This window comes from Apodemus sylvaticus, chromosome X, assembly GCF_947179515.1.
Source record: "Apodemus sylvaticus chromosome X, mApoSyl1.1, whole genome shotgun sequence".
In the NCBI taxonomy this organism is placed as follows: domain Eukaryota; kingdom Metazoa; phylum Chordata; class Mammalia; order Rodentia; family Muridae; genus Apodemus; species Apodemus sylvaticus.
In genome coordinates, this window is record NC_067495.1 from 126807705 (window position 1) to 126835310 (window position 27606).

General features: G+C 36.4%; 1 protein-coding gene across 1 annotated transcript in view; it reads right to left on the minus strand.

Moving 5' to 3' along the window:
* Smarca1 (SWI/SNF related, matrix associated, actin dependent regulator of chromatin, subfamily a, member 1) overlaps window positions 1-27606 on the minus strand; it is a 76145-nt gene that overhangs the window by 19246 nt on the left and 29293 nt on the right. Inside the window, exons 13-19 of the mRNA XM_052171559.1 lie at window positions 25882-26034; window positions 24034-24166; window positions 23150-23298; window positions 20411-20530; window positions 10413-10523; window positions 10035-10148; window positions 349-471 (exon numbers count right to left, since the gene is read on the minus strand). Of these exons, the coding sequence (XP_052027519.1) occupies window positions 349-471; window positions 10035-10148; window positions 10413-10523; window positions 20411-20530; window positions 23150-23298; window positions 24034-24166; window positions 25882-26034 (903 nt within the window). The remainder of the gene's footprint in view (window positions 1-348; window positions 472-10034; window positions 10149-10412; window positions 10524-20410; window positions 20531-23149; window positions 23299-24033; window positions 24167-25881; window positions 26035-27606) is intronic.

A 27606-nucleotide genomic window follows, 5' to 3' on the forward strand; every position in this document is an offset into this window, starting at 1 on the left:
TCATGGATCAAGTCAATCAAAGAAATTTAATTTTCAGGTATATATTGGAAATTATTATTTAATAAAATTCAAATCTGGATCCACTGACATTATTATAATTGGTAAAGGCATGTCTTATTTTTAAAGCTTTTAAAACACTTTTGTTTTTCATGTATATCTATCTTCACCCAATATTTCCAAGAGAGTATCTTCTACAAAGGGAATTTTCTAAAAAATAAAGATATGTTGTCAAAATGTGTGTTTATGTGTATGTCAGATTAGACAAATGTATATACTAAAAAGCAGGTATTATTATCATTTTTTTCTATTGGTTGACTAAGAGTAGTTTAGACACTTAAAATAGTTTACTTGTGTGAGAAGTTTATCCTTCTCTTCAGTCTCTTGTGGTGTGAGAGGTTCCGCTCCATCAATCTTTTTTTGCTCTTCTCTTTGAGCTATAGCTGGGTTAGGGATCTCAGGATTTCTTGGGACCTAAGGACAAAAGAGAAATGAATAAACTTATGAGAAAAATTAATCAGAAAAAGTACACATACACATACTAATCTGGAGAGTTGTCTCAATAGTAAACAGTGGAACCTCAGAAGTAGATGATTCGTGTCTTCTCTACATTTCTACCACTATGGTTTTATCCTAATTAAAACCATTCTTATACTGCATGGCATAATATTTGAGGATTACAGCCCATTTATAAATGAATGCCACATTGTAGTTTACATCTCATTACACTGTGTAACAAAATACATCCTTATCATGTGGCATTGTATAGAATAAACACACATTTTGGTATTTACTGTCTAAAGCTTCCTGGTAGTATATAGCAGTGTATACAGCAGCACTGCACCTAAAGATGACAGCCAATGTTCTGGTTGCCTTAAGTCATGAAAACAATAGAGTGCTTTCATTCCCTGATAGAGGTTGTAAAGACAGTGTTTGATTTAAGAAAGGTAGTCAAGAGAGAGTGGTAACATAAAGAAGGATACAAAGCAATGACGAATTTAAGAAGTATGTGCAAAGGGAATGTATGGTAGAGCAAACCAACAGCTGTGATGGAACCATCATTCTTGGGAAAAAAAACTTGTGACTAGCAGTGACCAATAAAGATAATAATTGTGCTCTTTAAACTACAGAACTTCAAAACCACTGACAACCAAGAAGAAAGCATGAACCGGAACCACTGGGGACAGAAGCTGAGATTTCTGAGGAATCCAGCAGTCATCTGCATCTCAGAATGGTAACTTGGAAGGACTCGCTGCATCCATCCGGGTGTGCATGTGGTCCACTGGAGTTCACAACATTTGGACAGCACTCCTTTTATGAAAGGACAAATCTGTTTCCAGTCTTGAAGCCTCCTATCATTACTACAAACATCTGGAAACACGATGCAGCTCAATGATTTAAGACAGCAGGTACAGAACATGTGTAGTACATTTTATAGTATTCCATTATACATGAAAAATGAAAAGCTTGGCAGTAAGTCTTCACTGTTTGGAATGCACACGTAATATAAATGACTCATTCCCTAGAAACGTCAAATAGACATACCACAATAAAATTATAGCATATATTACAGGACATTTTTCTCATTGTTATATATATTTTATAGCATTTAAAATTGTATCATTATAACTTAAAGGTGCACATTTTAAAAGTGTTATATCCAACATTCTCCAGATTAAAAACTTACCAAATACATACTTTAAAAAAATACTGGTTATTAAAAAGCCAATTAATTTATAACCATTAGTACCAGATAATCAAATCAATGTATACTGACTGTATATCATATGCTTAGTACTAAATAAGTGTGGATTGATATACTGGACACAACTCTTGCCCAAAAGAAATTCCCAAACCTCCTGTGATTTTGGCCTAGTTTTACCAGATGTGCTGGCACACAACTGTGATATTAGCACTTGAAAACCAAAGTAGGAAGACTGTAAGTTTGAGGCCAGTTTGGTCTACCTTGTGAGTTCAAAGAATAGCTGGGTTAGGGCTGGAGAGATGGCTCAGTGGTTAAGAGCACTGAGTGCTCTTACAGAGGTCCTGAGTTCAATTCCCAGCAACCACATGGTGGCTCACAACCATCTGTAATGGGATCTGATGCCCTCCTCTTCTGGTGTGTCTGAAGACAGCTACAGTGTACTCACATAAAATAAATAAATCTTTAAAAGAAAAAAAAAGAATAGCTGGGTTACATGACAAGAGCTATCTCATAAAAAGAGAAAGGATGGACTATGCTAGAGAGAGGAAAGTAAAAGAGAGGGGGCGGTGGTAGGAAAAGGAGAGGAAAGAAAGGAAGAGGAAGAAGAAATGGAAGAAAAAGAAATGAAATGACCAGACAGTAATTAAAACCCTAAAGTTCTGGGGAGATGGGAAGTAAAAAGTTTTCTAGACCTGCACAATATAAGCAAAAGCATGAAAGTAGAAATGCACAGGAATACATAGTAGTTGTATTAGGCACACTTTATGCTGAGGAGTGTGAAACTTTGGGTTCTATTGCAATCACTGGGAAAAGTGTTGGGACTAATATTGGGAAATGAAGAATAACAACAATAAAAGCTTGGGACTCAGAATGTCCCATACTCCATGAGGGGCTTTTGATCATGGTAGTAAAGTACCACAAAAACCTTATTTTTACTATGGTCCCTCCAGTACCTGGAGCAAAGTACAGAAGCTACCTGAAGGGCTCTCTAACAGGCCCAGCGCATTACAAAGATAGTACAGGCAGAGATTGCCCTGCCCCCCTCCCTTACTAAACTATTAGATTCCCTCATTCAGGCACTTCCACATTCCAAACCTAGCCACCAAGGTCCATTCTTTTATCTGGCTACTTCCTTGTGCCTGACACATTCCTGAGGCTGGTCACCAAGGTCCAGCTATCAAAACAACAAGGTCCAGTTATCAAAATGCATTATTGGGTTACACTGATTAACATGTCCAATCAGGGATAGCTCAGATTTCCCCCTTTTCTCCTTAAAAACCATGCCAGCAGAGACACCTGTTGTTGTCTTTGCCAGATCCAGAGGCAGCAACCCACCATCCATCTTGAACCCTCTGAGGTAAAATAAACCTCTTTCATGCTGAGATTTTGGTGTCTGGGTGTGTTCTTTCTCCGAGTCCAGAGGCAGAAAACTGCTGAGACATTATAACTTGGAAATGAAGTACAGTGACAAAAGAAATAGAAAAAGCATAAATAAAACATGAAATGTAGGGGTTGATGAGAGGGCAGTGTCATTGCAAATAGCTCAGTAGATAAGGGCAATCCCTGTAACCCAGACAGTGGTGGAAGGAAAGACCTGACTCCCACAAGTTGTCCTTTGACCTCCAGGGCCACACAGTGGTGTGGGCTCTCTCTATCCCCTCAAAATAAATAAATGAATAAAAAGGAGCTAGATTCCATGAGAGAGTAAAAACAAAAAACTTATTGCTTAGGAATTCAGCAAGATTTTATAGAAATATGGATTGCTAAATTAAATGTGGCAGCACAGAAAATGAGAGTAGTCGCCTGAAATCAGCTCCCCATAGCTTAACAGGCAGCCCACAATGACACATTACCAAAGCTCACAAAGTGCATGGAACCTCGTCCATTTGTCAAATGTTTATATCTGTCCCTAAAGAAATCATTTGGAGATAGATACAGGAACGTCCTGAAGATTTGTGCAGCTTTAAATATGGCCAAACGCTTTTTGTTCATGCTCTTAAATCGACCACAAGTTAAAATTTCAATTGTCACCCTCTTCCAATGATAAGACTTTAGTGAATAAGTACATTAAATATCTACTCCTTTAATTGTAGAGAGTAATAAAGCCTCTGAAGATGTCCAACTTACAGCAGGGTCAAAGTTTGGGTGGGAAAGAATTGACACCTCCCCCTCCAGCCACAACCGTTCTTCCCAGCCCCCAATGGAATCTTTTAACTGAAAAATCTTACTAGCCACACAAATGCTGTGGCCTCAGTCTACCGAATGTGGAAGGAGAGACAGTAGAAACAAAAATGCTACTTGCTAATAAGCAGACTCTCGCAAATATGTATGAACAACTGCTTCAGAACTAGTGAGCCCACACCAGGTATATGCCTTTAATCCCAGGACTGGAAGGCAGAGGCAGGCAGAATTCTAGGAGTTTGAGGTTAGTGTGATTTACATAGAGTTCCAGGCCAGCCAGCATTGTATAGTGAAACCCTATCTCAGAGCAAAAACAGAAGCAAGCAATTGAGCCCCTTACTAGCCCTTTCTTCAATCAATGTAGGGTAACACTTTGGAGATTCAAAATAGACAAATCATCATCATTACTACAGTGTGACAAGCTATGGACCATACCTATTTCCTCTTACCCCATATTCTAACCTGAGGTTATGTACTATATGTGACCAAGGGGAGCTATGAACGCAGTCCAACACAAAACCATAAATGTATTTAAAAACACAAGATTATTTTATTTTTTATAATTCAATTGTATGGGTCTTGAGGGTGAATATCATAGATGACAGGGTCATGCTAAAATGACAAAAGACTGGACGCCTCTAAATGATTATTACTACAAACATCAAAAGGGGAAGGAGCTCGAGTTTTTGAGAACCTGTGTATAGAAAACATCAAGTAACTCCACTACAGCAGCTTTGCTCCCATAAAAATAAACTATTGCTTCATTTATTTTGTAACTTTGATGAGTTTTCTAGATGTATAGGGTAGAAATCAATATTAAATATAAATAAATATATATCTTTGAATTTTTTGTTTACATTTATTGTATATGTGTTGTGTGTGGGTGAGCATATGCTACAACATGTGCGGGAGGGCCAGAGGACAACTTGAGGGAGTCACTTCCCTCCTCGCACTATATGAGTTCCAGAGATTAAACTCAGGTCCTTAGGCTTGGTAACAAAAGACCTTTACTGGCTGAGCCATCTCTCCAGCCCAATCCTAGGAATTTCTTAAGATACATATAACGTTATCTTTAAAGCTCTGTAGATGATTAACTCTCCATGCTGATGGCTGTACTCTGACTCAAACATGAGACCCTTCCAATTAGATAACCCACCTTAGCTCAGATCCATAGTTCTTAGGAAAGAATGGAAGAGGCAAAGTTCAGAAAGTTTAAGCAACTGGAATGTAGTATTTATCTTCTAAATCCTCACCTAGGTATTCCTAAATGAGACTCCCAGTAAATCTTTAGATGCACAGTGGAAGTCCAAGGTGGAACAAAAGAGTGTATAACTAGGAAGAGAACAGCAGAGCAATGGCTCTTCTCTCATCTCCAACATCATGCCTGTCACAACTGCAGCCCAAAGTTTCCCATCCGTCTCTCATTTTCATATTTCAGCAGTCTTCTGGATAGTTTTCCTAATAAATGTGTTGGTCCCCGTGTTACATTCAAGACTATAATTTGAAAATATAAATTGTCAATGAGATGGCTTAGCATGTAGGGGCTCTTGCAACAGAAGTCTGACAACGTGAGTTCAGTTCCTGGATCCCATATGGTAAGAAGGGAGAACTCCAAAATGATGTCATGCTCTGATTTCCTGTGCATAGCATGCATAGGAACTTACATGCATGTGTGGTGTGTGTGTGTGTGTGTGTGTGTGTGTGTGTGTGCATGTGCATGCGTGTGCTCACGTGCGTGCATGTGCGCACACACACACAGAGTTTAAATAATTCTGCAAAATGTAAATCTGATCAGCCTTTACCACTTATTCGTCCTACAACTCAGAAAAAGTCTACTATGCCTCAGTTACTCATTTGTAAAATAAAGATGTAGTTCCTATAATGAGGATGCCAGGCTAATGTTTATACAGAACTTGGAACTTTATGAAACACAAGGAAAGCTTAGATGAATATTATTTTGCCACCCACCCACATCTCCACTTTGAAGGCATCTGAGTGGTTTCCTTTACTCTGAAGTTAAATTTCAGCCTTGTTGTGACCTACACATATCTCCACCTGTGATCCCACTCAACCTCTGGAAAACTGCCTCCTCTTCCCCACTTCAGGGCTCTGTTTGACACAAAGAATTATGGTGACCTAATCTCTTCTCTCCTACACTTTACTGGCTCCATTCCATCATCTTATAAACCTTGGCTTAAGTGACTCTTCCCTAGGGAGCATTGCCTCCATCTTCCGCACCACTTTGTATACCTACCAAAGGGCCTGACAGCCACCCTTCATAAATACAGATAACGCCACTGCACTGTAATGCCTGTCTCTGGCATTATAATCTAAATTCTCAGATTCTGTCATTTCTTTATCATCATTATTACTACTAGTAGTACTACAATTACTACTACTGTTAGGACTTTATTGCTTGAGTACATTTGTGTGCTTATGCCACTAGGGTAGAGGCTGTGAACTATATTTCTAATGGATGATCTTTTTTTTCCGAATTCTATCCTACTGAGTGTCCCTTAAGTCCATTTAGACATCTGTTGGTTACCCTAGATATATAAGTGCCACATTTGCAGCCTTGGGTACCATTCTGATCATTGTGTTTAGGTTTTAGAGCTGGATAGGACTTTTTTTATTCAATATATTTTTTATTTACATTTCAAATAATTTCCCCTTTTCTGCCCCTCCCACTCACCAAAAGTCACATAAGCCCCCTTCCCTCCCCCTGTTCTCCTACCCACCCCTTCCCACTTCCCTGTTCTGGTTTTGCCCTATACTGCTACACTGAGTCTTTCCAGAACCAGGGGCCACTCCTCCGTTCTTCTTGGACATCATCTAATGGATGATCTTAATAGCATTGTGTTAATCAGTGAATTTTACTTTCAGAATCAGATGGAATTTAGTACTCTTATCCTTTCATTTCCCCTGAAGATGCCTACAGACAGCAACTATTTCCTTAGTTAAATAGTAATAATCTTCAGGAAGGCTGGGAGTGCATCCTTTAGACTTATGAATTCCCATGATTATATTTCCCAGCACAACAGATACTAAAGAGCAGACTGAGCTGATGGAGTCTGGCCCTTTTCGGTCAGTTTGTAAATGTGCTGCCTCAAACAGGCAGATGTCAACTCCATTCAAGTAACAATACTGCAGCAAAGAGGATTGTCAACAAGAACAGGTCATTTCCAGGAGCGTGTCTGTGTCCCATCATGGCAGTAATCCAGCAGCCAAGTTTGTTTATCATTTCCTCCCAAGCGCCTAATCCAGCACCTAACACAAAGCAGTGCTCAATGAATGGGTATTAAATGGAACCAGGCCCCCTTTCACCTTTACCATTCTCTACTGCTTTCTATGAGGGGAGGGAAATTAAAGAGCAGAGCGCAAGAATGTGAACTGCATAGCATCTTGCACCTCTCCACACAAACTTTTCCTCTAGTCTTCCACCCCCTCCCTCTTCCTTCCTCTTAGCCCTTGCAGATGTCTGTTCATTGCTCTGTCTTATAAGGTTTCTTCCCTCCTCTGTGTTCTTCCAGCTGGCCACCACTCAAATAATCATTCTGAGACCTTGCTCCTAACCACAAACTGCCTGTACTAAAAGGCACTGTTTACATTCTATCTGGATCTGTGACCAGAATGTAGTGGGCACTGGAATTCTCACAGGGAACAAAATCACACTATCTCCAAAGAAGGCACATGAATAGTTCCATCATCTGTGATGAAGTAGTCTTTTTTTTTTATTGTTGTTACTTGACTACCACTTGGCCCACCTCCCAAATGACATGCCATACCACTAATAAACACAATCCTTTTTTAGGACTACAGAAACGAGCAGGGTTATAGCACATGCAGAAGTAGCTGAGAATGTCTGGATAGAAAGAGTACAGTATTTAATGTGTAATAAGTGGGTTTGAGGCAGCAAGGCAACCTCATTAGCTCTGTGACCTTGAACAAAGTAACTGAACCTTGCTGAACTTCAGTTTCCTCACCAAGCAGACAATCAAACCCGTATAATGAAGCTGTTAGGATCAAATGAAATATATGTTAAAGCAGTGGGTAGATTATACAATGTTCTGCACAAATATTTCATTTAGTAGACAAGATCTAGTATTCCAATTAATTCTCCTTTCAAGTCTTACTGATAACACCTGATAAAAGACACTGAAAATAATGTTTATACCAAGAATGATTACAAACAAAAGTGAACTTCCATACACCTGTTTACAGTGGGAAATTAACTATTCAATAACTAACAGTTTGCAATTTGCATTTTGTCTCTACATTGCATTCACGTTCTTTGAAAGTGGTCTTATGTATACCCTAAGCAGTCAAACATGGTTGCTTTACTCTGCTACACTGTCCTACAAATGATTCTTTCCAGTTTAACCACATTTCTCTAACAATATCATAACTAACCCATGTATATTATCTTTAAGTTCATCAGTTTTCTGAAACAAGGTCTCATTGTCCTTGAAATCACTGTGTTAGTTTGAATATACTTGGCCCAGGGAGTGGTACTATTAGAAGGTGTAGTCTTGTTGGAGGAAGTATGTCACTGTGGGAGTGGGCTTTGAGACCGTCCTCCTAGCTTCCTGGAAGTCAGTCTTCATCTAGAAGCCTTCAAATGAAGATGTAGAACTCTCAGCTCTTCCGGTACAATGCCTGCCTAGATGCTGCCATGTTCCTGCCTTGATGATAATGGACTGAATCTCTGAACCTGTATGCCAGCCCCAATTAAATGTTGTCCTTATAAGAGTTGTCTTGGTCATGGTGTCTGCTCACAGCAGTAAAACCCTAAGACAATCACTATACAGTCCAAACTGCCCTCAAATTTGCAGTCCTCCTGCCTCAACTTCCTAAGTGCTACAATTACATAAAGACATATACTACTACACTTGGGTGTGTATATGTTTTTTTAAAACTTCACACATACAGAACAAGGAAGACTTTTTTGCTATGATTCAAATATAACATTCCCAATATATAAAAATACTGTAAACATTCAAGAGACCCACTCTAGTTCAGAAATACAAATTAATTTTCTAAATATATAGAGTTTCTCTCAGTATATTCCAGCTACTAATCAAAATAATTTATCATAGTTCCAACTCTAATAAAGGTGGAACAAAATAAATGCTAAAATATAACTTCCAATTCATAAAACAGAAATTTTCTTAAAATTACAATTCTGCTGATACTTTAAATTTTTTCTTTATAATAGTGATTCCCATAACTTTGATCAACCATCCTCACTGACTATGAAGTCAACTTTTACATACAGAAATAACCTTGTATTATTAATCTTTCAAGGATATAGATATACTATTGCAACCCCTAAATTTTATTTACTAAAATTTACATCTGTATATGCAAAAGGGAATTTTGAATTCTAAAGATCATTTTATTTTAAAATTATATGAATCATTCTCATATGATTTGTTATCTTTGGCATCTAAGTGACCACTAATTAGCAACAGAGCTTTTATTAACTTTTGAGCAATAGACACAAAAATACTCTTTCTTAGTTCTATTAAAGAAAATCATTTAAAAATAATATCATATATCAAAATTCATTTCCAATCACATACTGGTTCTTTCTACATATTCTTTAACAATCCAAACACTAAATCTATTAAAATAACATTACAGGTGTTACTGTTGAAATATTGGAGACCAATTGCTTTCATTGACGTCCCTTTTGAGTGGTTTGAAAGTTGAATCATTACTACTAGTTCAAAACGTTGTTATGTGCTCTTATATTCTTTAAAAGTAAATAGAAGTAAATTGAGTGCATTGTCTATTTTAACCAGTGCTTGCTGTGTTGTTATATTTTAGGACCAATGATTTAGCAATAATATAAGAAAATTAGAATAACAAACCACGTTATAAGAGAATTCTACAACAGTACACAAGATTATTGAGAAAAGAAGAAATGATTCAATACTTGAGAGTACTTGATGCTTTTCCAAGTTCATTTCCCAACACACACACAGTGGCTCACAGCGACCTATAACTTTGTTCTAGGGAACCTAATACCCTCTTCTGGTTTGTATGGATACTATGCACATGTATGGTGCACAGACAAACATGCAGGTGAAACACTCATAACAAATAAAATAATTTTAAAATATTATAACACACTTATTTTTAAATTTACCTTATAACCTATAGTCTTCCGATAATAAAGAATTTCCTTTTCCAGAAGTTCAAATAAACGTGGTGGAAAAAATTGAAAATCTTGAACATTTGGCTGTTTTGGAGGCCGAGGAGCCTGGGAGAAAAAAAATATATTACATACTATTATATACACAGACATACTTGTTTTCATGAAACACAACTAATATAAGTCACTCTAGTGATTTTTTGTTTTACATTTGAAAAATTAAATACAATAGAATCCATTCATATAGCTGCTTCCCATCAAGTTTTTGCTGTGTTGTTATATTTTAGGAAGTAATAAGAAAATCTGAATCCTAAACCATGTTATAAGAACATTCTACAACAGCACCTAAGAAGTGGCCCTGTACAGTTTTACCTTTGGGATCTTTGGCTCGCTGACACGTAAAGCCTCTCTAAAATAGGCATCCACTGCGTAGTTGGCTTTTCGCTCTCGTTTTGGAGGTTCAATCCATTCCACTGTACCCATCTACACACAACAAGCAAGAACAAGAGGTTCAATTACTGCAAACTATTTCCTCAGCACCACATGTAATAAGGCAGCAATTAGAAGCAATTAAAGCCTGCTTCATACCTCCTGCTTCTACCTGCAAAGCTCCACAACACTGCTGTAGATCAAGTTTAAGAGTAAAGATATTTTTATTGTTGTTGTTTTGCATTTTTGAAGATAATTTTCAAATTAGTCCCTCCTTCATCGAGAAAATCCACATAATCTGTTTAGCATCTAATGCCAATTAAGTAAATAAGGAGTAACTCTCATAAAAAGAAAAGTAATACTGATTCTGGTAACTTTAAACATACAATAGATCAGACAAGAAAATGACAAGAAGCAGCATGTCAGTCACATCTTCAAATCAAGAAAAAAAAATGTTCAAAGGGAACTTTCAAGAAAGGTAAGCTGTAGTGCATTGGAGAAAAGTCACTAGAATCAGATTCAGATTTGAATCTGAATCCTAGCATTTCACTGATCATGTCTTTGAGGATTATTTCTGCTTTTCATGAAATGAGAATACTTAATACTTACCTGTAGGATTAACTATGACCACTAAGGATCTGGGAATCTAGTTCAGTAGTATCATGTATGATTAACTTTTTTGAGTCATTAGGTTGGAACCACAACACCAAACACAGTAACTTCAACAGTTAAACATAAGGTATTATTACACATGAAAACTAGTATTACCATTGGCTTTCAGCATTACAAAAGCTACCCCATTGACAGCTAGAAAATGCATTTTAATTGTCAACAAACAAAACTGACAACACAAAGTTCTCGAATCCAAGGAAATTTTTTCTCATTCCTGTTTTTCTCAATTTCATGGTTTTTAGCACAGTGACTTTAAAATAAAATGAGCCATGGGGCCTTTAAAAGGCCATTCATGTATCATTAATTGTCCTATCTCTTACCTTAAGGTTGATTGCAATATTGCATCATAGGCAAAAAGTGGATGGCAAGGCTGCCTGTGACTCAGTGGTAAAACAATTGCTTATCATGCACAAGGCCCTTGGTTCAATCCCCAAACCACTTAAGAAAACTATGGATAATAAACTAAGGATAATAAGGGTGCTTAGGGATCATGTGAGGGATCTCACATGGTCCAGACAAGTAAATCCCAAAGTTAGGGTGGATAAGTCAAGTCTGTTCAATAACAAAGAAGAGTTTTTGTTCATTCCTAAGAATCATACCAATGTGCAAACTTACCAAAAAAACAACACCATTATGCAATATAATTTAACACAGTAGCTCAGTGGTAGACTGTTTGCATAGAATACCCAAGGGCAAGATGGCAAACAGTGAAAGGAACTACCCTGAGAGAGGGAGGAATCCCAGCACTTCAGAATTAAAACACAAGCTGTCATCTGTTCGAGAGGCTGTAAATGAGGTTTTTCTAAATCATATTTGTTTATTTATTTGTGTGTGCACATGTGTGTATGTATGCATGCATGTTCATGCCAAGTCGCACCTGCGAAGATCAGAGAACAACTTTTAGGAGTCGGTTCTCTCCACCATACGGATCCCAAGGACTGAACTCAGGCTGTCAGGCTTTCACTGAGCCATCTTGCTCACCCTATAAAGTGAGATTTCTTAATTACAAGAACGGTTAGAGGAAATGGCCTTTAATGTCTCTAAAAGATTATAAGAAATTATAATGTGACTACTCCTCCGTTCTTCTTGTACCTCATTTGATGTGTGGATTATGTTTTGGATATTCCAGTTTTCTAGGTTAATATCCACTTATTAGTGAGTGCATACCATGATTGATCTTTTGAGACTGGGTTACCTCACTTAGTATGATGTTCTCCAGTGAAGCAGTATAGAACAAAATCAGAACAGGGAAGTGGGAAGGGTTGGGTGGGAAAACAGGGGGATGGAAGGGGACTGATGGGACTTTCGGGGAGTGGGGGTCCAGAAAAGGGGAAATCATTTGAAATGTAAATAAATATATCAATAAATTAAAAATAAAAAATAAAGAAAAAAAGAAAAAAAGAAATTATAATGTGGGTGCCTAAATAAAATAATATCCACATCTAGGGCTAGAGATCAGTGGTAGAGAACTTGCCTCACATGTAAGAAGCCCAGGGTTCAACACCAAACAAAGGAAAAAAAGAACAGTGGAAGGAAAAGAGGGAAGGAATAAGGTAAAGGAGGAGATGAATTGAGGCTTTTGTACCAAATGAGTTCTTGTATTAGGTGACAGTAACAGGGACAAAAAGATTTTATAAATAGCTCAGGAGATGGCAACAGAGGAAGCTGGCATCTAGTGAGCCCAATCAGTGAACTTTGGTTTCAAGTGAGAAACACTGCCTCAATATATGTCATCAGATATCAACCTCTGGCCTCTATACACATATGAATAGACATGTACACCAACGTTAATATGAACATACATGCTTACAAAAATGTTTTATAAATAACATAATTTAACATTTCAAAAGCAAAACTTTATACTTGAAACTAACTTTTTAAAAGTAATGGATTTGGCCATCCAATCAGTGTTTGTTTGAAAATCTAGATGTTGAAGTTTGAAATAAATGTTAAAGGCCAGTTCTTGACCTTTCAAAAACAGAATAAATTATGCTGAATTAGCTTGTTTGAGATGAAAGAAAGTATATTAATACTAACATATTCAAGTCAATTTATAGAATTTACTAAGCATGCCAGTAATATAATGTAACTGATTCAACAAATCATAAATGTAAATCTACCTTAACATATAATTTCTAAGATTTATAAACAATATACCTTCAGATTTTCAATTCTCCTTAGAAACAAAGTCAACCTAATTTATGATCCTATGTAGAAAGCATGAATGTACAGAAATAATATGTAATCTCAAATGAGAATACTCAAAAAAACTTATTTTTAGCTATTATTGTTAATGTTAGACATTCCATTATAAAAATCATCATAACCATTAAAATATATCTTATCTGGGGCTGGAGAGATGACTCAGCTGTTAAGAACACTGGCTGTTCTTCCAAGGGACCCAGGTTCAATTCCCAGCAACCACATGGCAGCTCACAATTGTCTGTGACTCCAGTTCCATAGGATCTAACACCCTCACACAGACATACATGTCAGCAGAACACCAATATACATAAAATAAAAATAAATAAATTATATATCTTATCTATAAATTATCATGTTCGCTAGAAATCAAAGCACAGAAAAGCCAGGGCTACACAGAGAAACCCTGTCTTGAAAACCCAAAAAAAAAAAATGCACAGAATAGCTATGTATTATACATACACTATTATTTTACTAACACTAATCTTATTCTAAAACTGTGAATGGAGCTAGGAATGTATTTCACTAGCATAGGATTGCTGAGCATGAAGGGGTTCCATGACTGAAAAAAAAGAAATTCCAATGATATTTAGGTTCTATTGATATTTTTTTCAACTTTATAAAACAGTCTTAGTACAAATAACCCATAGGAATAATTGGAGAATAAATAAAAGTCATATCATATAATTAGATCTAAAAAACATATTAGGCAGGCAATTTCCTCCCTGTGGAGAAAGGCCATCACCTCCATCTAAGCAGGATAAAGTACAAAGCATTCTGGTTAAAACTGCAAATAAAACAGACAAATATAAGTCAAAAAACAAAAGCTATCAGAGGCAGACCACAGCAAGAAAGCTTTGTCAGTATAGTGGGTGTGAGGCAATTTAAAATGGTTTAACTCTCATTTTTCAGTAAAACCAAGATCTGAAAAGGAGTTTTTCTTTAATAAAACATTTCTATCTGTTCAAAACCATGTTTTATGGACCAATTTTAGCTACAACGACAGTAAAAAACTATTGTACGTCAAAAATAAATAGACATGAATCTATAGTGATATAAATAAACAAGGACAGAAATAATTGACAGAAAAGGGGTAGCTTCTTCTTACAGAAATTCCCTAGTAGGAAATATAGATGGAATGAGGAAATTGCCCTCAGGCAAACACCAAGACAATAATTCCCCTAATGATGCTAAGATCATTGCTTATACGCTTGAAAACATTCTTAACAAGTTAGTTACCAATTACAAAATTAAAAATACTAAATTTGTAGGAAAGAAACTCAACAGATGCCTTCCCCATCCACTAAGTGAAGAAGGTTAACATCACCCATAAAAATACTCGTTAATCGGCAACCATCAAATTGGGAAAGGATATTCATCAACCCTACATCTGATAGAGGGCTAATATCCAATATATACAAAGAACTCAAGAAGTTAGACCCCAGGGAACCAAATAACCCTATTAAAAAATGGGGTACAGATCTAAACAAAGAATTCTCACCTGAAGAAATTTGGATGGCCGAGAGGCACCTTAAGAAGTGCTCAACATCATTAGTCATTAGGGAAATGCAGATCAAAACAACCCTGAGAATTTCACCTTACACCAGTCAGAATGGCTAAGGTCAAAAACTCAGGAGACAGCAGGTGTTGGCGAGGATGTGGAGAAAGAGGAACACTCCTCCACTGCTGGTGGGGCTGTAAGATGGTACAACCACTTTGGAAATCAGTCTGGCGGTTCCTCAGAAAACTGGACATGACAGTTCCAGAGGACCCTGCTATACCTCTCCTAGGCATATACCCAAAGAATTCCCTGGCATGCAATAAAGACACATGCTTCATTATGATCATAGCAGCCTTATTTATAATAGTCAGAAGCTGGAAAGAACCCAGATGCCCCTCAAAGGAGGAATGGATACAGAAAATGTGGTATATTTGCACAATGGAATACTACTCAGCAATTAGAAACAATGAATTCACAAAATTTTTAGGCAAATGGTTTGATCTGGAAAATATCATCCTAAGTGAGGTAACCCAATCACAAAAGAATACACATGGAATACAATCTCTGATAAGTGGATATTAATTAGCCCAGAAGCCCTGAATACCCAAGGCACAAATCGCATAACAAATGACTCCCATGAAGAAGTATGGAGAAGGTCCTGATCCTGGAAAGGACTGACCTAGCATTGGAGGGGAATATAAGGACAGAGAAAAAGGAGGGAGGTGATTGGAGAAGGGATGGAGAGCAGAAGGTTTATGGGACATATGGGGAGGGGGATCCTGGAAAGGGGAAATCATTTGGAATGTAAACAAAGAATATAGAAAATAAAATTATTAAAAAAACTAGCTAATATCACTGGTATTAATATCTGATAATATGTGCAGGACACAACATTCCTTCTGGAATATTCTTGCCAAAAATACATAATCTCAGTAAAAGCATGAAAAACTATCCAAAAAACATAAAGTGAGAGATAGGTTACAAATAACCAATGAATGCTTTTCTAAAACATCCTGGTCATGAAAAGAAATAAAAACTGGAGAACTCTCACAAGGGAGAAGTGACTAAGAACATACACAGGAAAAAATGTAATGTGGGATAAAAAAAATAAAAATAATAATCTAAAAGTGAGAAGAAAATAAATATGATTAAAATGTCAGTATTTAAAATAAGTAATAACTAAGTTTTCCAATATTGACAATCTGAAATCAAAGAAAACAATTCCATTGAAAGGAAAAAAAAAAAACAAAAGATTTAAATGAAAGAAGGCCAGGACAGGGAAATGGGAGTGGGTGTGTTGGTGAATAGGGAGAGTGGGGATGGGATATGTTGTTTTCAGAGGGGAAACCAGGTAAGGGGATAACATTTGAAATGTAAATAAAGAAAATATCTAATAAAGAAAATGCAAATAAAGAAAATGTCCAATTTAAAAAAAAAGATGAAGTTCGTGAAAATGTGTTCAACATATCAACAAATTTCAGATTAAAATAAGGGGAAAACAATCTATACCTTTTAGAAATAGAGAAGGGAATAGCAGGATACAAGTCAGCTGAGGGAAGAAGTAGGGAAATGGAGAGATTTCTAATTAGAGAGGGGGAGGCAGATAAATACAGAAGGAGAGAGAAGGGTAAAATAACAGTAAGAATGTCTGGAAAAGTCACAAGGAAATAATACAGTAACTACACAAAAATACCTATAAGACATACTTCACCTGCATATAAATATACATAGACAGCTTAAGTGAAATCTTCCCATCTCAGCTGGCAATCTTCTCCTAAAGAGGCACAGACTTATCCAATAAACACTCCAACATCAGGCATGAGAATTCCTCCTTTTAACTGTTAGTCAGAGGGGCCCAAGAGACTCTCAAAATATTTCAGGGTATTGCTATTAACCGTGGTTGCCCCTAGAAGTGAAAGGTAAGTCCCTATTGCTGAAGATACTATGCACTTCAGACACAGATCCTTATCTGGAACTGGCCTGAATGCCATCTCCTTGAGGACTAGCTTTCATGGTACCAGAAGGTGCCAGTCAAATTTCCAAAAGAGGAAGGTAAGCAACAGCCCTACATAGTGATAACACTCATAAACCACAATGGTGACCAGCACGTCACAATAGCCTGAAGGTATTGGAAGCAACCAACAGCTCTTTAATTGGACTTAGAACACACTCAAGAGAAGGGAAATCATGCCTAGTACTAGCCAACTACCCAGGGCTACTGAGCCATTGATATTTTCATATAACCTACAACCACCACTTTACTAAACCAACATAAGTCCTAACTGCATTCTGAATATTAATCCTTATATTCACAGATACAATGTAGCTATCACCCTACATTGAGGAGATTTCTCTTTACAACAGAGATCGTCATAGAAAACTATAACCAATCAAACTGCAGAACTGTGGATCCCAGTCCCAAGTAATACATCTATAACATAACTACTGCACCTGAGGCTCCAGGATCATTTCAGAAGAGGGGGTGTGGTGGTTTGAATATGCTTGGCCCATGGGAAGAGGCACTGTTAGGAGGTGTGGCCTTGTTGGAATAGCTGTGGCCCTATTGGAGGAAGTATGTTACTGTGTAGGAGGGCTCCTAGTGCTCAAGCTCCACCCACTGCTAAAGAGAGAGCCTGCCCCTGACTGCCTGTAGAAGCAAGTCTCTTTCTCACTGCCTTGGGATCATGATGTAGAACTCTCAGCTTCTTTTCCAGTGCCATGCCTACCTGGATGCTTCTTCCTTAATGATAATAGACTGAACCTCTGAACCTGTAAGCTAGCACCAATTTTTTTTATAAGAAATGCCTTGGTCGTGGTGTCTCTTCACAGCAATGGAAAACCTAACTAAGAAAGAAAGATAAAAATTGCTAACAGCCAGAAGAGCAAGTTTGCTGTGAAGTTGTGTCTCCTAGAAATGTCTAAGAAGCTACACCAATGAAGTTTCACTAACATAAATGACTAAATACAAGCTGAACAAGTACAACACCAATAGGCATGCAAATGTAGACAGGAGGGAAGCTCATGTGTCCTAAACCCTACACAAAGAACTACAGGTAACAATGGAATGCTGACAGCAGGAGAAATAATCTTGCTCAGGCAAGAGCATATGGGTTAGTTATGCAGTACCAAATAGTCAGCCCTGACATCATACATCATACATACTGAACAGGTTGTATTTATATATTTAAGAAATTAATTTCAAAAAGATCAAGGTAGGGCTTATTGGAAGTTAAAAGGAAAAGGAGAAATGGTGTGATTATATTATAATCTCAAAAATTAAAATTGCAGACTAAAATAAGGTAAAGCCACTATATATTAGCAAGGTGAAGTCCAACATTTTGATACCAACAAAATGCTGACAAAGAGGTGGACTGGGTCTTAATTTGCTACTGGGAGAATGTGAAATGGCATAGCCACTTTAGAAGAATTAGATTTAATTAGATTTATAAATCTAAACCTACATTTGTCATATGACTAAACAAGCATATTCTCTGGTATTCCAAAAGGAATCAAAACCTTGTTTTTTAAGACATCCTACATACAGATGTGTATAGTAGATTTATTCATAACCACCAAAACTTGGAAACAACCAAGATGTTCCTTAGTAGGTGGATGAATAAATAAACAGCAATGCATTCAGAATGTGGAATCTCTCTTGGTGCTAAAAAAGAAATTGGCTATTGACCCATGAGGAAAGATAAAGGAAACTGAAACATGTATTACTAAATGAAGTAAGTCAACCTAAAAAGGCTTCATTTAATGGTATGACATTCTGAAGAATGCAAAACTAGGGAGACAGTAAATAAAAAAGATGAGCACTTGCCATGACAAGAGAAAACCAGGCAGGGATGAGTAAAGCTCAAAGGACTTTTAATGCAGTGAAAATACTTGATGATATTAAACGGTAGATGCCTATGCATTTGTTAAAAGTCATAGAATACACCACCCTGAAAGAGAAAACCCTGTTGTAAATGAGGGGGTGACAATGTGTTAATGTATGTTCATGATTGTAACACATGTACCACTTTGGCATAGGATGTTGATTATAGAGTGGGTGATGTTTGTCAGAGACAAGGGGTATATGTCCATTTGATTTTGTTGGGAACTTAAAATAAGGTCGAGTTTGGTTTTGGTTCCATTTTGGTTTGGTTTGGTTTTGGTTTTTTGAGTCAGGGTCTCATTATTATGTAGCCTTGGCTGTCTTGGAACTCACTATGTAGTCCCAGCTAGCCTCACAGAAATTGCCTCTGCCCCTCTGCACCTCTGCCCCTCTGCCCCTCTGCTCCTCTACCCCTCCCTGCCCCTGCCCTTGCCCCTGCCTCTGCCTCATGCTGAGATTAAAGGATAATACCACCACACCCTGCTAAAGTTGTATTTGTTTGCTGAATTATGCAATGTGGAATCCCAGAATGAAGCCCCCAGAACAGTAAACAAGCATTAAGGGGAAAAACTGATGGTAATTTGTTAACATTTCAATAATTAAAGTAACACATATATTAATATTAAAGTCTGTACTATTTTTTTGTGAGCTGACAAAAGCATTTATTCTTGTCTTCTTCCTGATAGTGGATGCAATGTGATCAACTGCTTTAAGCTCCTACTTCCTTGATACCCCTGCCTTGATGTACTTATTGTACCTTGCACTGTATACCAATAAACAACCAGCCCTTCTTTAAGTTCCTCTTATAGACAGTTTATTATACAAATTAGGTGTCTGTGTGTGTGTGTGTGTGTGTGTGTGTGTGTGTGTGTGTGTGTGTGTGTGTAGAGGCAGGTACACAGATGGTAGAGGTGATATATCTGCTGGAGCTGGAGTTCTGATTGTAAGACACCTGACATGGATGCTGTGAATTGAACTCACGTTCTTTGAAAGAGCAGTGCATGTTCTTAACCGTTGAACCATCTCTCCAGTCCCATATAAGTTTTTTTTCAATCACAGCAACAGGAAAAGCAATTAAGACACTCACTTGTAGGCACATTTCCAATTACATTACAAATATTAACTCATTTCCCATGAAAGTCACTCTCTATACCTACTAGAATCTACCTTTGAACACATGAGTACATGAAAAAGCTGAGGACCCAAAGGTATTACCTAGTGATAGAGATGAGATTTCAGCTTGAGAGCCAGGTCTAAAGCACATTCCTATACTACCTTTCACTAACAAAATAGTAGTACATCTTGAACATCCCCATCTAAACAAAAACATCTGCAATTCAAAGTGCACCCAAATTCAAAATTTTAAGGAAAATTTGGAATAGTTCAGACTTCAAATTGCCAGACCAGTAATGTCTCTGCAATTATTGCAAAAACAAGACCAAAACCTAAAACAAAACAAAAACAAAAACAAAAAAACAACCCTCCAAAACATGAAATGCTTTTGATCCAAAACTTGGGACAAGACTATTCCACTGGCAGTGACAACAGCAAGTATGACTATCATCATATTAAATTAAATTATATTAAAGCTACCCCTTGCACTACATAAGCACCCATGTTATTTTGATAGATTTTACAAGGAAAAACGAAAACTCGACAGCCTAATGGCTGAAAGTGTTAAGTTACCTTTTGTTTTTCTCTATAATCTTCTCCTTCAAACTTGTACAAACTTTGTTCAAGGTCCATTCTAAAATTTCTTAGAGATGACTCTCCCATTTTCTGCATGCGTTCATTCATCTCTGCAGTCTAAAGTTGAATATATTGAAATGAAAAAATTACCAATGAATCAGCTTACAAAATGTGAATTTTCTATTTTTCTGGAATCCAGGTTTGACATGCTCTGCTAAGTTCCAAGGTAAAAATGAAATCTGAGAGCTGGAGCGATGTCCCAGCAATTTAAGCAGTTGTTCCTCTTGCAGAGGCTCAAGTTCAATTCCCTGCACCTACATGGCGGCTCACTCATAACTCCAATCCAAGTTTATTTGACACCTTCTTTCATCCTCCAGGCATACACATCATGTGTATACATGCAGAAAAATACCCATACACATAAAATAAAATAAAATATAAAATAAAATAAAATTCTTTTTAAAATGGGGCTGGTGAGATGGTTCAGAGGTTAAGAGCACTGACTGTTCTTCCAAGGGATCATGAGTTCAAATCCCAGCAATCACATGGTGGCTCACAACCATCTGTAATGAGAAACAAATAAGAAAAAAAAAACTATGGGCTGGAGCAAGCAGGACTGGAGCCAGTGGGGCCCAGAGCAAGTAGGGCCAGAAGAGGAGGGAGAAAGGGAAAGGGGGAAAACAGGGAAAAAAAGTCTAAAAAAATAATGCAGTGCTGAGAGAGGAGGGGGAAAGAACACAAGAGAGAACATATTTCTTCTTGGCATAATGGTAAAATCTGTGGTAAAGTACTTACATACAACATGCAAGGCCCTACATTGTATCTCCAGTCATACACATACACATATACACGTAAAATTTTAACTTCTCTCAAGTATTTGAAAAAAATCAAATGTTTCATTCCCAAATATTCAATTCTTCATAGAGTTAGAAAGAATAATTCTCAAATTCATTTGGAATAACAAAAACCCAGGATAGTGAAAATTATTCTCATTCCCAAATATTTTCACTCAGGGTTTCTTTACAGGATATTTATCACTAAAGATGCAGCCATATTATAATTTCCATTGTATGATTTTAATAAGAGAAATCACTAGTACTATCATAAAGTTAAACTAAAACACTTTTGCATATTGATATAAAATATGGTAACACAAGATTGTTCTATGACCTTTAAAACAAGATGGATGCACCTCTCCTGACTGGTGGGAGGCCGAGTTCTGAAGTGGCCTCCGTGCAGGAAAGGCGCTGCACAACTGCAGCTGCTTGCTGCCCGGCTGGTCAGCCAAACAAAAGCATTTTGAGAATCAAATTAAACCTTTGCAGTTTATAAAATATAGAAATATAAAAATATTTACTATGTTTTTGAATGTTTTTATTTCCCAAAGGTTATAAACTGCAACTTTGGTCCCCACCATAATGGTATTGAATTGTTGGAACATCAAAGAAATGTTGATTATGTCTTTTAGAGAATTTGAGGGTTTTCCCTCAGAAGTAAGTTAGGTCTCAGAGGCCTGCTCTCTAGTTCTTGTGCGACTGAATTGATTAGTATGGCAATGGGTTGTTATAAAACCAGGAAATCTTCTTCTGAAGTTCTGTTACTCCCTCTCTCTTGTGCACACTTGCTCCCACCAGATAATGCTATCCTCCACAACGCCCCCACTGGAAGTGAAAGCTAACATCAGGGTCTTGGATTTCTACACATTTTTTTCCTACAAAGTAGTCAGCCTCAAGTATTTTGTTATAAAAAGATCAAAAGAACCAAGACAATCCTGAACATGTTTAAAAGAGCCATTGAAGAAGGTTATGGGACATATGGGGAGGGGGGATCTGGGAAAGGGGAAATCATTTGGAATGTAAACAAAGAATATAGAAAATAAAAATATTTAAAAAAATAAAATAGTAACCTTTACATCAAAAAAAAAAGAGCCATTGATACGCAATTCACAAAGCCTATACAATGATCAAGTCAAAAGGCAAACAACCCAGGTTTTTTACCAAGTAAACTGAGGGAAAATACACAAAGAGAGGGTGAGCTTATGGACAAGATATCATCAATTCTAATGTGCAGTCTTCACCTGCACTTTTTTTTAAAAAAAAGGAAATATTTCTTTAAGTACAACTAACAAGCTATGAAACACTTAAAAGTTTGAGTAGTTACTGGATATTAAATATCTGATGTCGTTAAAAAGTACTGAGGTATTTCTAGGTGAAACAAAGCTGTGATTTTTTTTTTAAGTATAAAGGGTGATAAGCACTTGGAAAATCATTAGAGCATTCTGATTCCCTTTACTTCTGTTTGAAACTAAGCATCATTTGTGGAATGACATAAAATTGCAGTATTATAAAACACTTAGGGTTATTTGATAAAGAATGATTTAATGTCTCACATTGTTTACAAACCACTTTCAGTTGGTTGTATTGTGTGTAATACAGTGCAAAAAAAAAAATCAAACAATGAAGTCCATCCATATGTGATTAATTACAAGATGCACTGGGTGTTTAAGTACAGTATTTTCAAAAGGACACAAAGTCACTTAATTTTAAATGTTGCTGGCCTTAAAAACAGAAGAAAGTATAGCAGGACACTATGCTGACAATGGCAATTCTTCAAATTCTTAGGAAGAACGTAAGTTCATTTAAAGCATGCAGTCCAATCCAATTACAACATATATGTGGAAACGTATAGGTTGTAACTACCCGACATTATGGAAATGCAGTGCTATTTTCAACTAACCTTCTTTTCCCCTCTTTCCAGAATAGTTACAATGTCCTCATCTGTGAGCTCACTTTCTTTACAGGCAAAAACATGTGTGGCTCCGTGACGGATCATTTGTAGCATTTCCTCTTTTGCTAGCTTGTTAGATTGTTGGTCAATGAGTCTTCCTAAGAACAATCAAAATAGAATATATTCAATTATATTTCAAAGAAAGTACAGTATATAATGGTTCTGATCAGATACATTGGACTAAATCATACATAAAGCATCTTTATGAGAAAATTAAAGTTACATGTAATGTACTTAAGTAGCTGGAAGTGTTTTTCTTCTACCACATTTTCTATTTCACTAGTCTGTTAATATTTTTTGTGTTTCATTTTCATTTTCAAATAACTCTTCTCTGTAAGCCAATATTTTTCTGCTAAATAATAGTATAAGATACTACAAAAGTTATGTCATTGGCATTCAAGTATAACACAATGAATTTATTTCATGTACTAAGGGCAGAGGCTTAAATTACAAAAATTACAAATATCTTTTCAAATATTATTTACATATATATAACATTATATAGACTGAGCATGTTATATTTAGGAATATACATATACATATACACATGTAATAGCAATCAATTAAAAAGAGGCCATTAATCTGAAAGGGTAAGGTTTGCACATATATATACAAAAATGTGTGCATATATACATATATATATCGGTTTGGAGGGAAGAAGGGGAAGAAAGAAACAACTGAATTATAATATGAGCTAAAAAATAAAAGGAAAAAGATTGTTTTCATTAAGTTTGTAATTTTCAGTCAACCTTTATTGAAAAGCAGTATCTTTTGAAGGAAACTAAATGTGTTTTGCACCTCCTCAAATTAATGAAGTTTCTACATAGAAATACCTTGCTGTATAACAATTGAATCAAGTCTCAGTTTTATCTCAGCTCTCTCTACAATCCTCTCTTCCACTGTGTTGTCTGTAATGAGACGGAAGACTCGTACTGGCTTCTTCTGACCAATGCGATGTGCCCGATCCTATCAGAAAAGAATCCAACTGTAAGATGCTAGAGACTGTAGACAAGACTTAGACATATAACTACAATGCTATAAATATCTGAAAATAAAATTCAGACTTCAATCTATCTAAACCTGTCACTTTTGAAAGGAGGAGGATGAATGTTAAGGATTTCCAAAGATTTTTGGGAACAAAGAAATCTCTAAGTGTGCTGTGCTGCTACTGGGAAATTTCCAGAATGTCATAAGGCAAATCCTCTTTAAGATGAGGACAAACAGCAGCTAAGGCTTCTGCATTTAGTTACCAGGTAACGTTAACTCACTAAATGCAAACATCTCCAGGACAGGCAAGGAGGTTTTAAAGGAACAAAGCAGTTAGCAAGAGCTGCTATGTTAACAAAAGTCTGCTTTATCTCATCATCAAGTAGTTCTTTCTGCTTACCAAGGCAATTCTAGGATACATAGTAAATGCTCATAAATATTAATGAGATCTTCATAATTTTAAGATTCTAGAATTGCTCCTCTGGTTTATAATTAGCAAAGGTGGCAGGTGGCAACTTCTGGCAAAATATAAGCATGTGGAGAGTGTGTTTAAAATGCAGAAACCAACAGAGCAAATGAGAACAGAGAGGAGGTGGGGAGAAGAAACAGGCTTGAAAACAGTCCCTGTTGTAAATGTAAAAACAATCCAATCCAATAACCAAGTGTTTCAATAAGGCACTTTCAAAGAGGATTCAATACTCTACAAATAGCTAAAACTAAACTCCAACCAGTAATCTCTGAGTAGCCAAATTGTGATGATAAAAGGTAAGATAAAACATTCTTTTAAAACACACACACACTCACACACAACTCAATGAGATCCCAACTTAGGTCCTTATACTTAAACAGTAATCACTTTACCCACTGAGCCATTAAGTTGTGTATGTGTGTGTTTAAAAGCCAGATATAGTGGTGCGCATTTACAACTCTAGAACTGAACCTGAGACTTAGAGGTCAAACCAAAGTGGGCAAACTCCAGGTTCAGTAAGAGAATCTGTCTTACTGTCTTATGAAACATAAGAGATGAAATTGGGGAACACATCCTCATGTCAATCTCAGGCTTCCACATATGCTCTCTCAGGAATACACACCCACACAAATATATACAGCATACACGTACACAAAAACAGCACACTTTCCTTTTTTACATTTTTACCTATTCATCCCAATTATTCTATTACAAGCGTTAAAATCTAACATCTTCTGCAGTTCCAGCTGGCCTGGAACTCATTATTTAGACCTGGTTGACCTCAAAATCATAGAGATCCCCCTGCCTCTGCTTCTGAGTGCTGGGATTAAAAGCCATTATGCTTAACCTAAATAAGTACTTGTTAAGCAAAACAATGAGATTAATTTTTAATCCTCATTAAAATAAACTCAGAAAGCCTCCTCAATACTCAAGAATAGGAAAAAGTCGACATATATGGATATAGATTAGATATAGATTATAGATATAGATGATATCGATTAGATATAGATAGATATGTAAGTTTTACACTTTTATTTGAAGCATATCTGTTAGCTTTCATTTCTTTTATTTGCTTTCAGAATTAACTCAGCAACTTTAATTCTATATAACCTCTACAAAAATGACTCCAAAACTTTTACCCTGTAATTATGCATTACATTTGTTCTATGTAAACAATAGCATTCTGTGGTTCAATGATTTCCTGGTATCATTAAATGTTACTAACCATAGCTTGTAAATCAACTTGTGGATTCCAGTCTGAATCATATAGGATAACAACATCAGCACTTGCCAAGTTAATTCCAAGTCCTCCAGCCCTAGTACTCAGCATAAAGATGAATTTGCTGCTATTTGGAGCATTGAAGGCCTCTATCGCTTCCTTTTGTAATTAACAAAGAAATATAAAAAGAGAAAAACTGAATTACATTCCAAATTTTAAGAGAAAAGTTAGCATGTTCACAGAAAATACTTTCATACTTTGCTTATAATATTCTTCATAACCTAATACTTTATAATATTCTTCCATCTTCCAAGCTGTTTCTCTATACACTGCACTGTGTATGTTTCTGGAGAAAATATGTCTTTATAAATGAAATTTACAAATGTTAACCAATGGAGACAAACATAGAACAATAATACAAATAAATTTAACTAAGCAAATCATTCATTTGCATTCTTTGAAAATAATAGTCAAACTATTCTAATTAATTAAAAGCTGAAATAAATAATTAGGCAACATGTCAGATATGTCAGTATCATTCTTTTTTGTTTGTTTGTTTTTGTTTTTGTTTTTGTTTTGTCAGTATCATTCTGATGACTGATAAACATGATGTGGCTAGGATCAATCAAAAGAGAAAAGTTGAGAAATTCAAATGAAAGTAAAATGATCTCTATCCATACAATGACAAAGGGAAAATAAGCAAGAAAATCAGAATGACATGTCCAGGAATATTTAGTAAATAATCTTTAAAATTAATATGTTGGTAATACCTTCTATACAAAGTTCTCATAGAGATTAATTAGGAAAATGCTATCTCCAGTAAAACAATGAGCCTGAAAGTAGAAGGACTTCTACTCACAAAATAAATACAAATATACAAAAACTACAAGAAAATGTTAGTTTCTCACTAGTAATCAAATAGATGCAAACAAACAATATAATGACATTTTAAGGATAAATCAAAATAATAATACTCAAAGCTGATGCGGGCGCAGAGGGATGCTGCTTCTGGGAGTGCGCATTAGTACAACCTTTCTAGAAAGCAATTTGACAACATACACCGAGAACCTTAATACTGTTCATACCCTTTGACCCAGTAATTCCACTTCCAGGAACTTATCCTAAGGAAAAAATAGAGATGTGCACAAGATTTATGTATAATGACTTTTACTGTAGCATTATTTACAGCAGTGAAAAATTGGAAACAACCTAAATCATTAGCAATAAAGGGATATATTGGGGCTGGAGAGATGCATCAGCAATTAAGAGCACTGTCTGCTCTTCCAGAGATCCTGATTTCAATTCTCAGCAACCACATGGTGGCTCACAACCATCTGTAATGGGATCCAATGTCCTCTTCTGCGGTGTCTGTTGACAGCTACAGTGTACTCATATACATAAAATAAGTATATAAATTTAAAAAATAAAGGGACATATGTACAGTACATCATTAAGGTTAAGTATTTTCCTAAAACTATAGTGATAAAGCACAATATAACCCTGATTAAAAGTACTAGCACTGCAAACCCCTTCAGCTCCTTTGGTCCTTTCTCTAGCTCCTGCATTGGGGACCCTGTGTTCAGTTCAATAGCTGGTTGAGAGTGTCCCCCTCTGCAGAGCCTCCCAGGTGACAGCTATATCTGGCTCTGGTCAGCAAGTACTTGTGAGTATCGATAATATTGTCTGGGTTTTGTAACTGTATATGGGATGGATCACTAGGTGAGGTAGTCT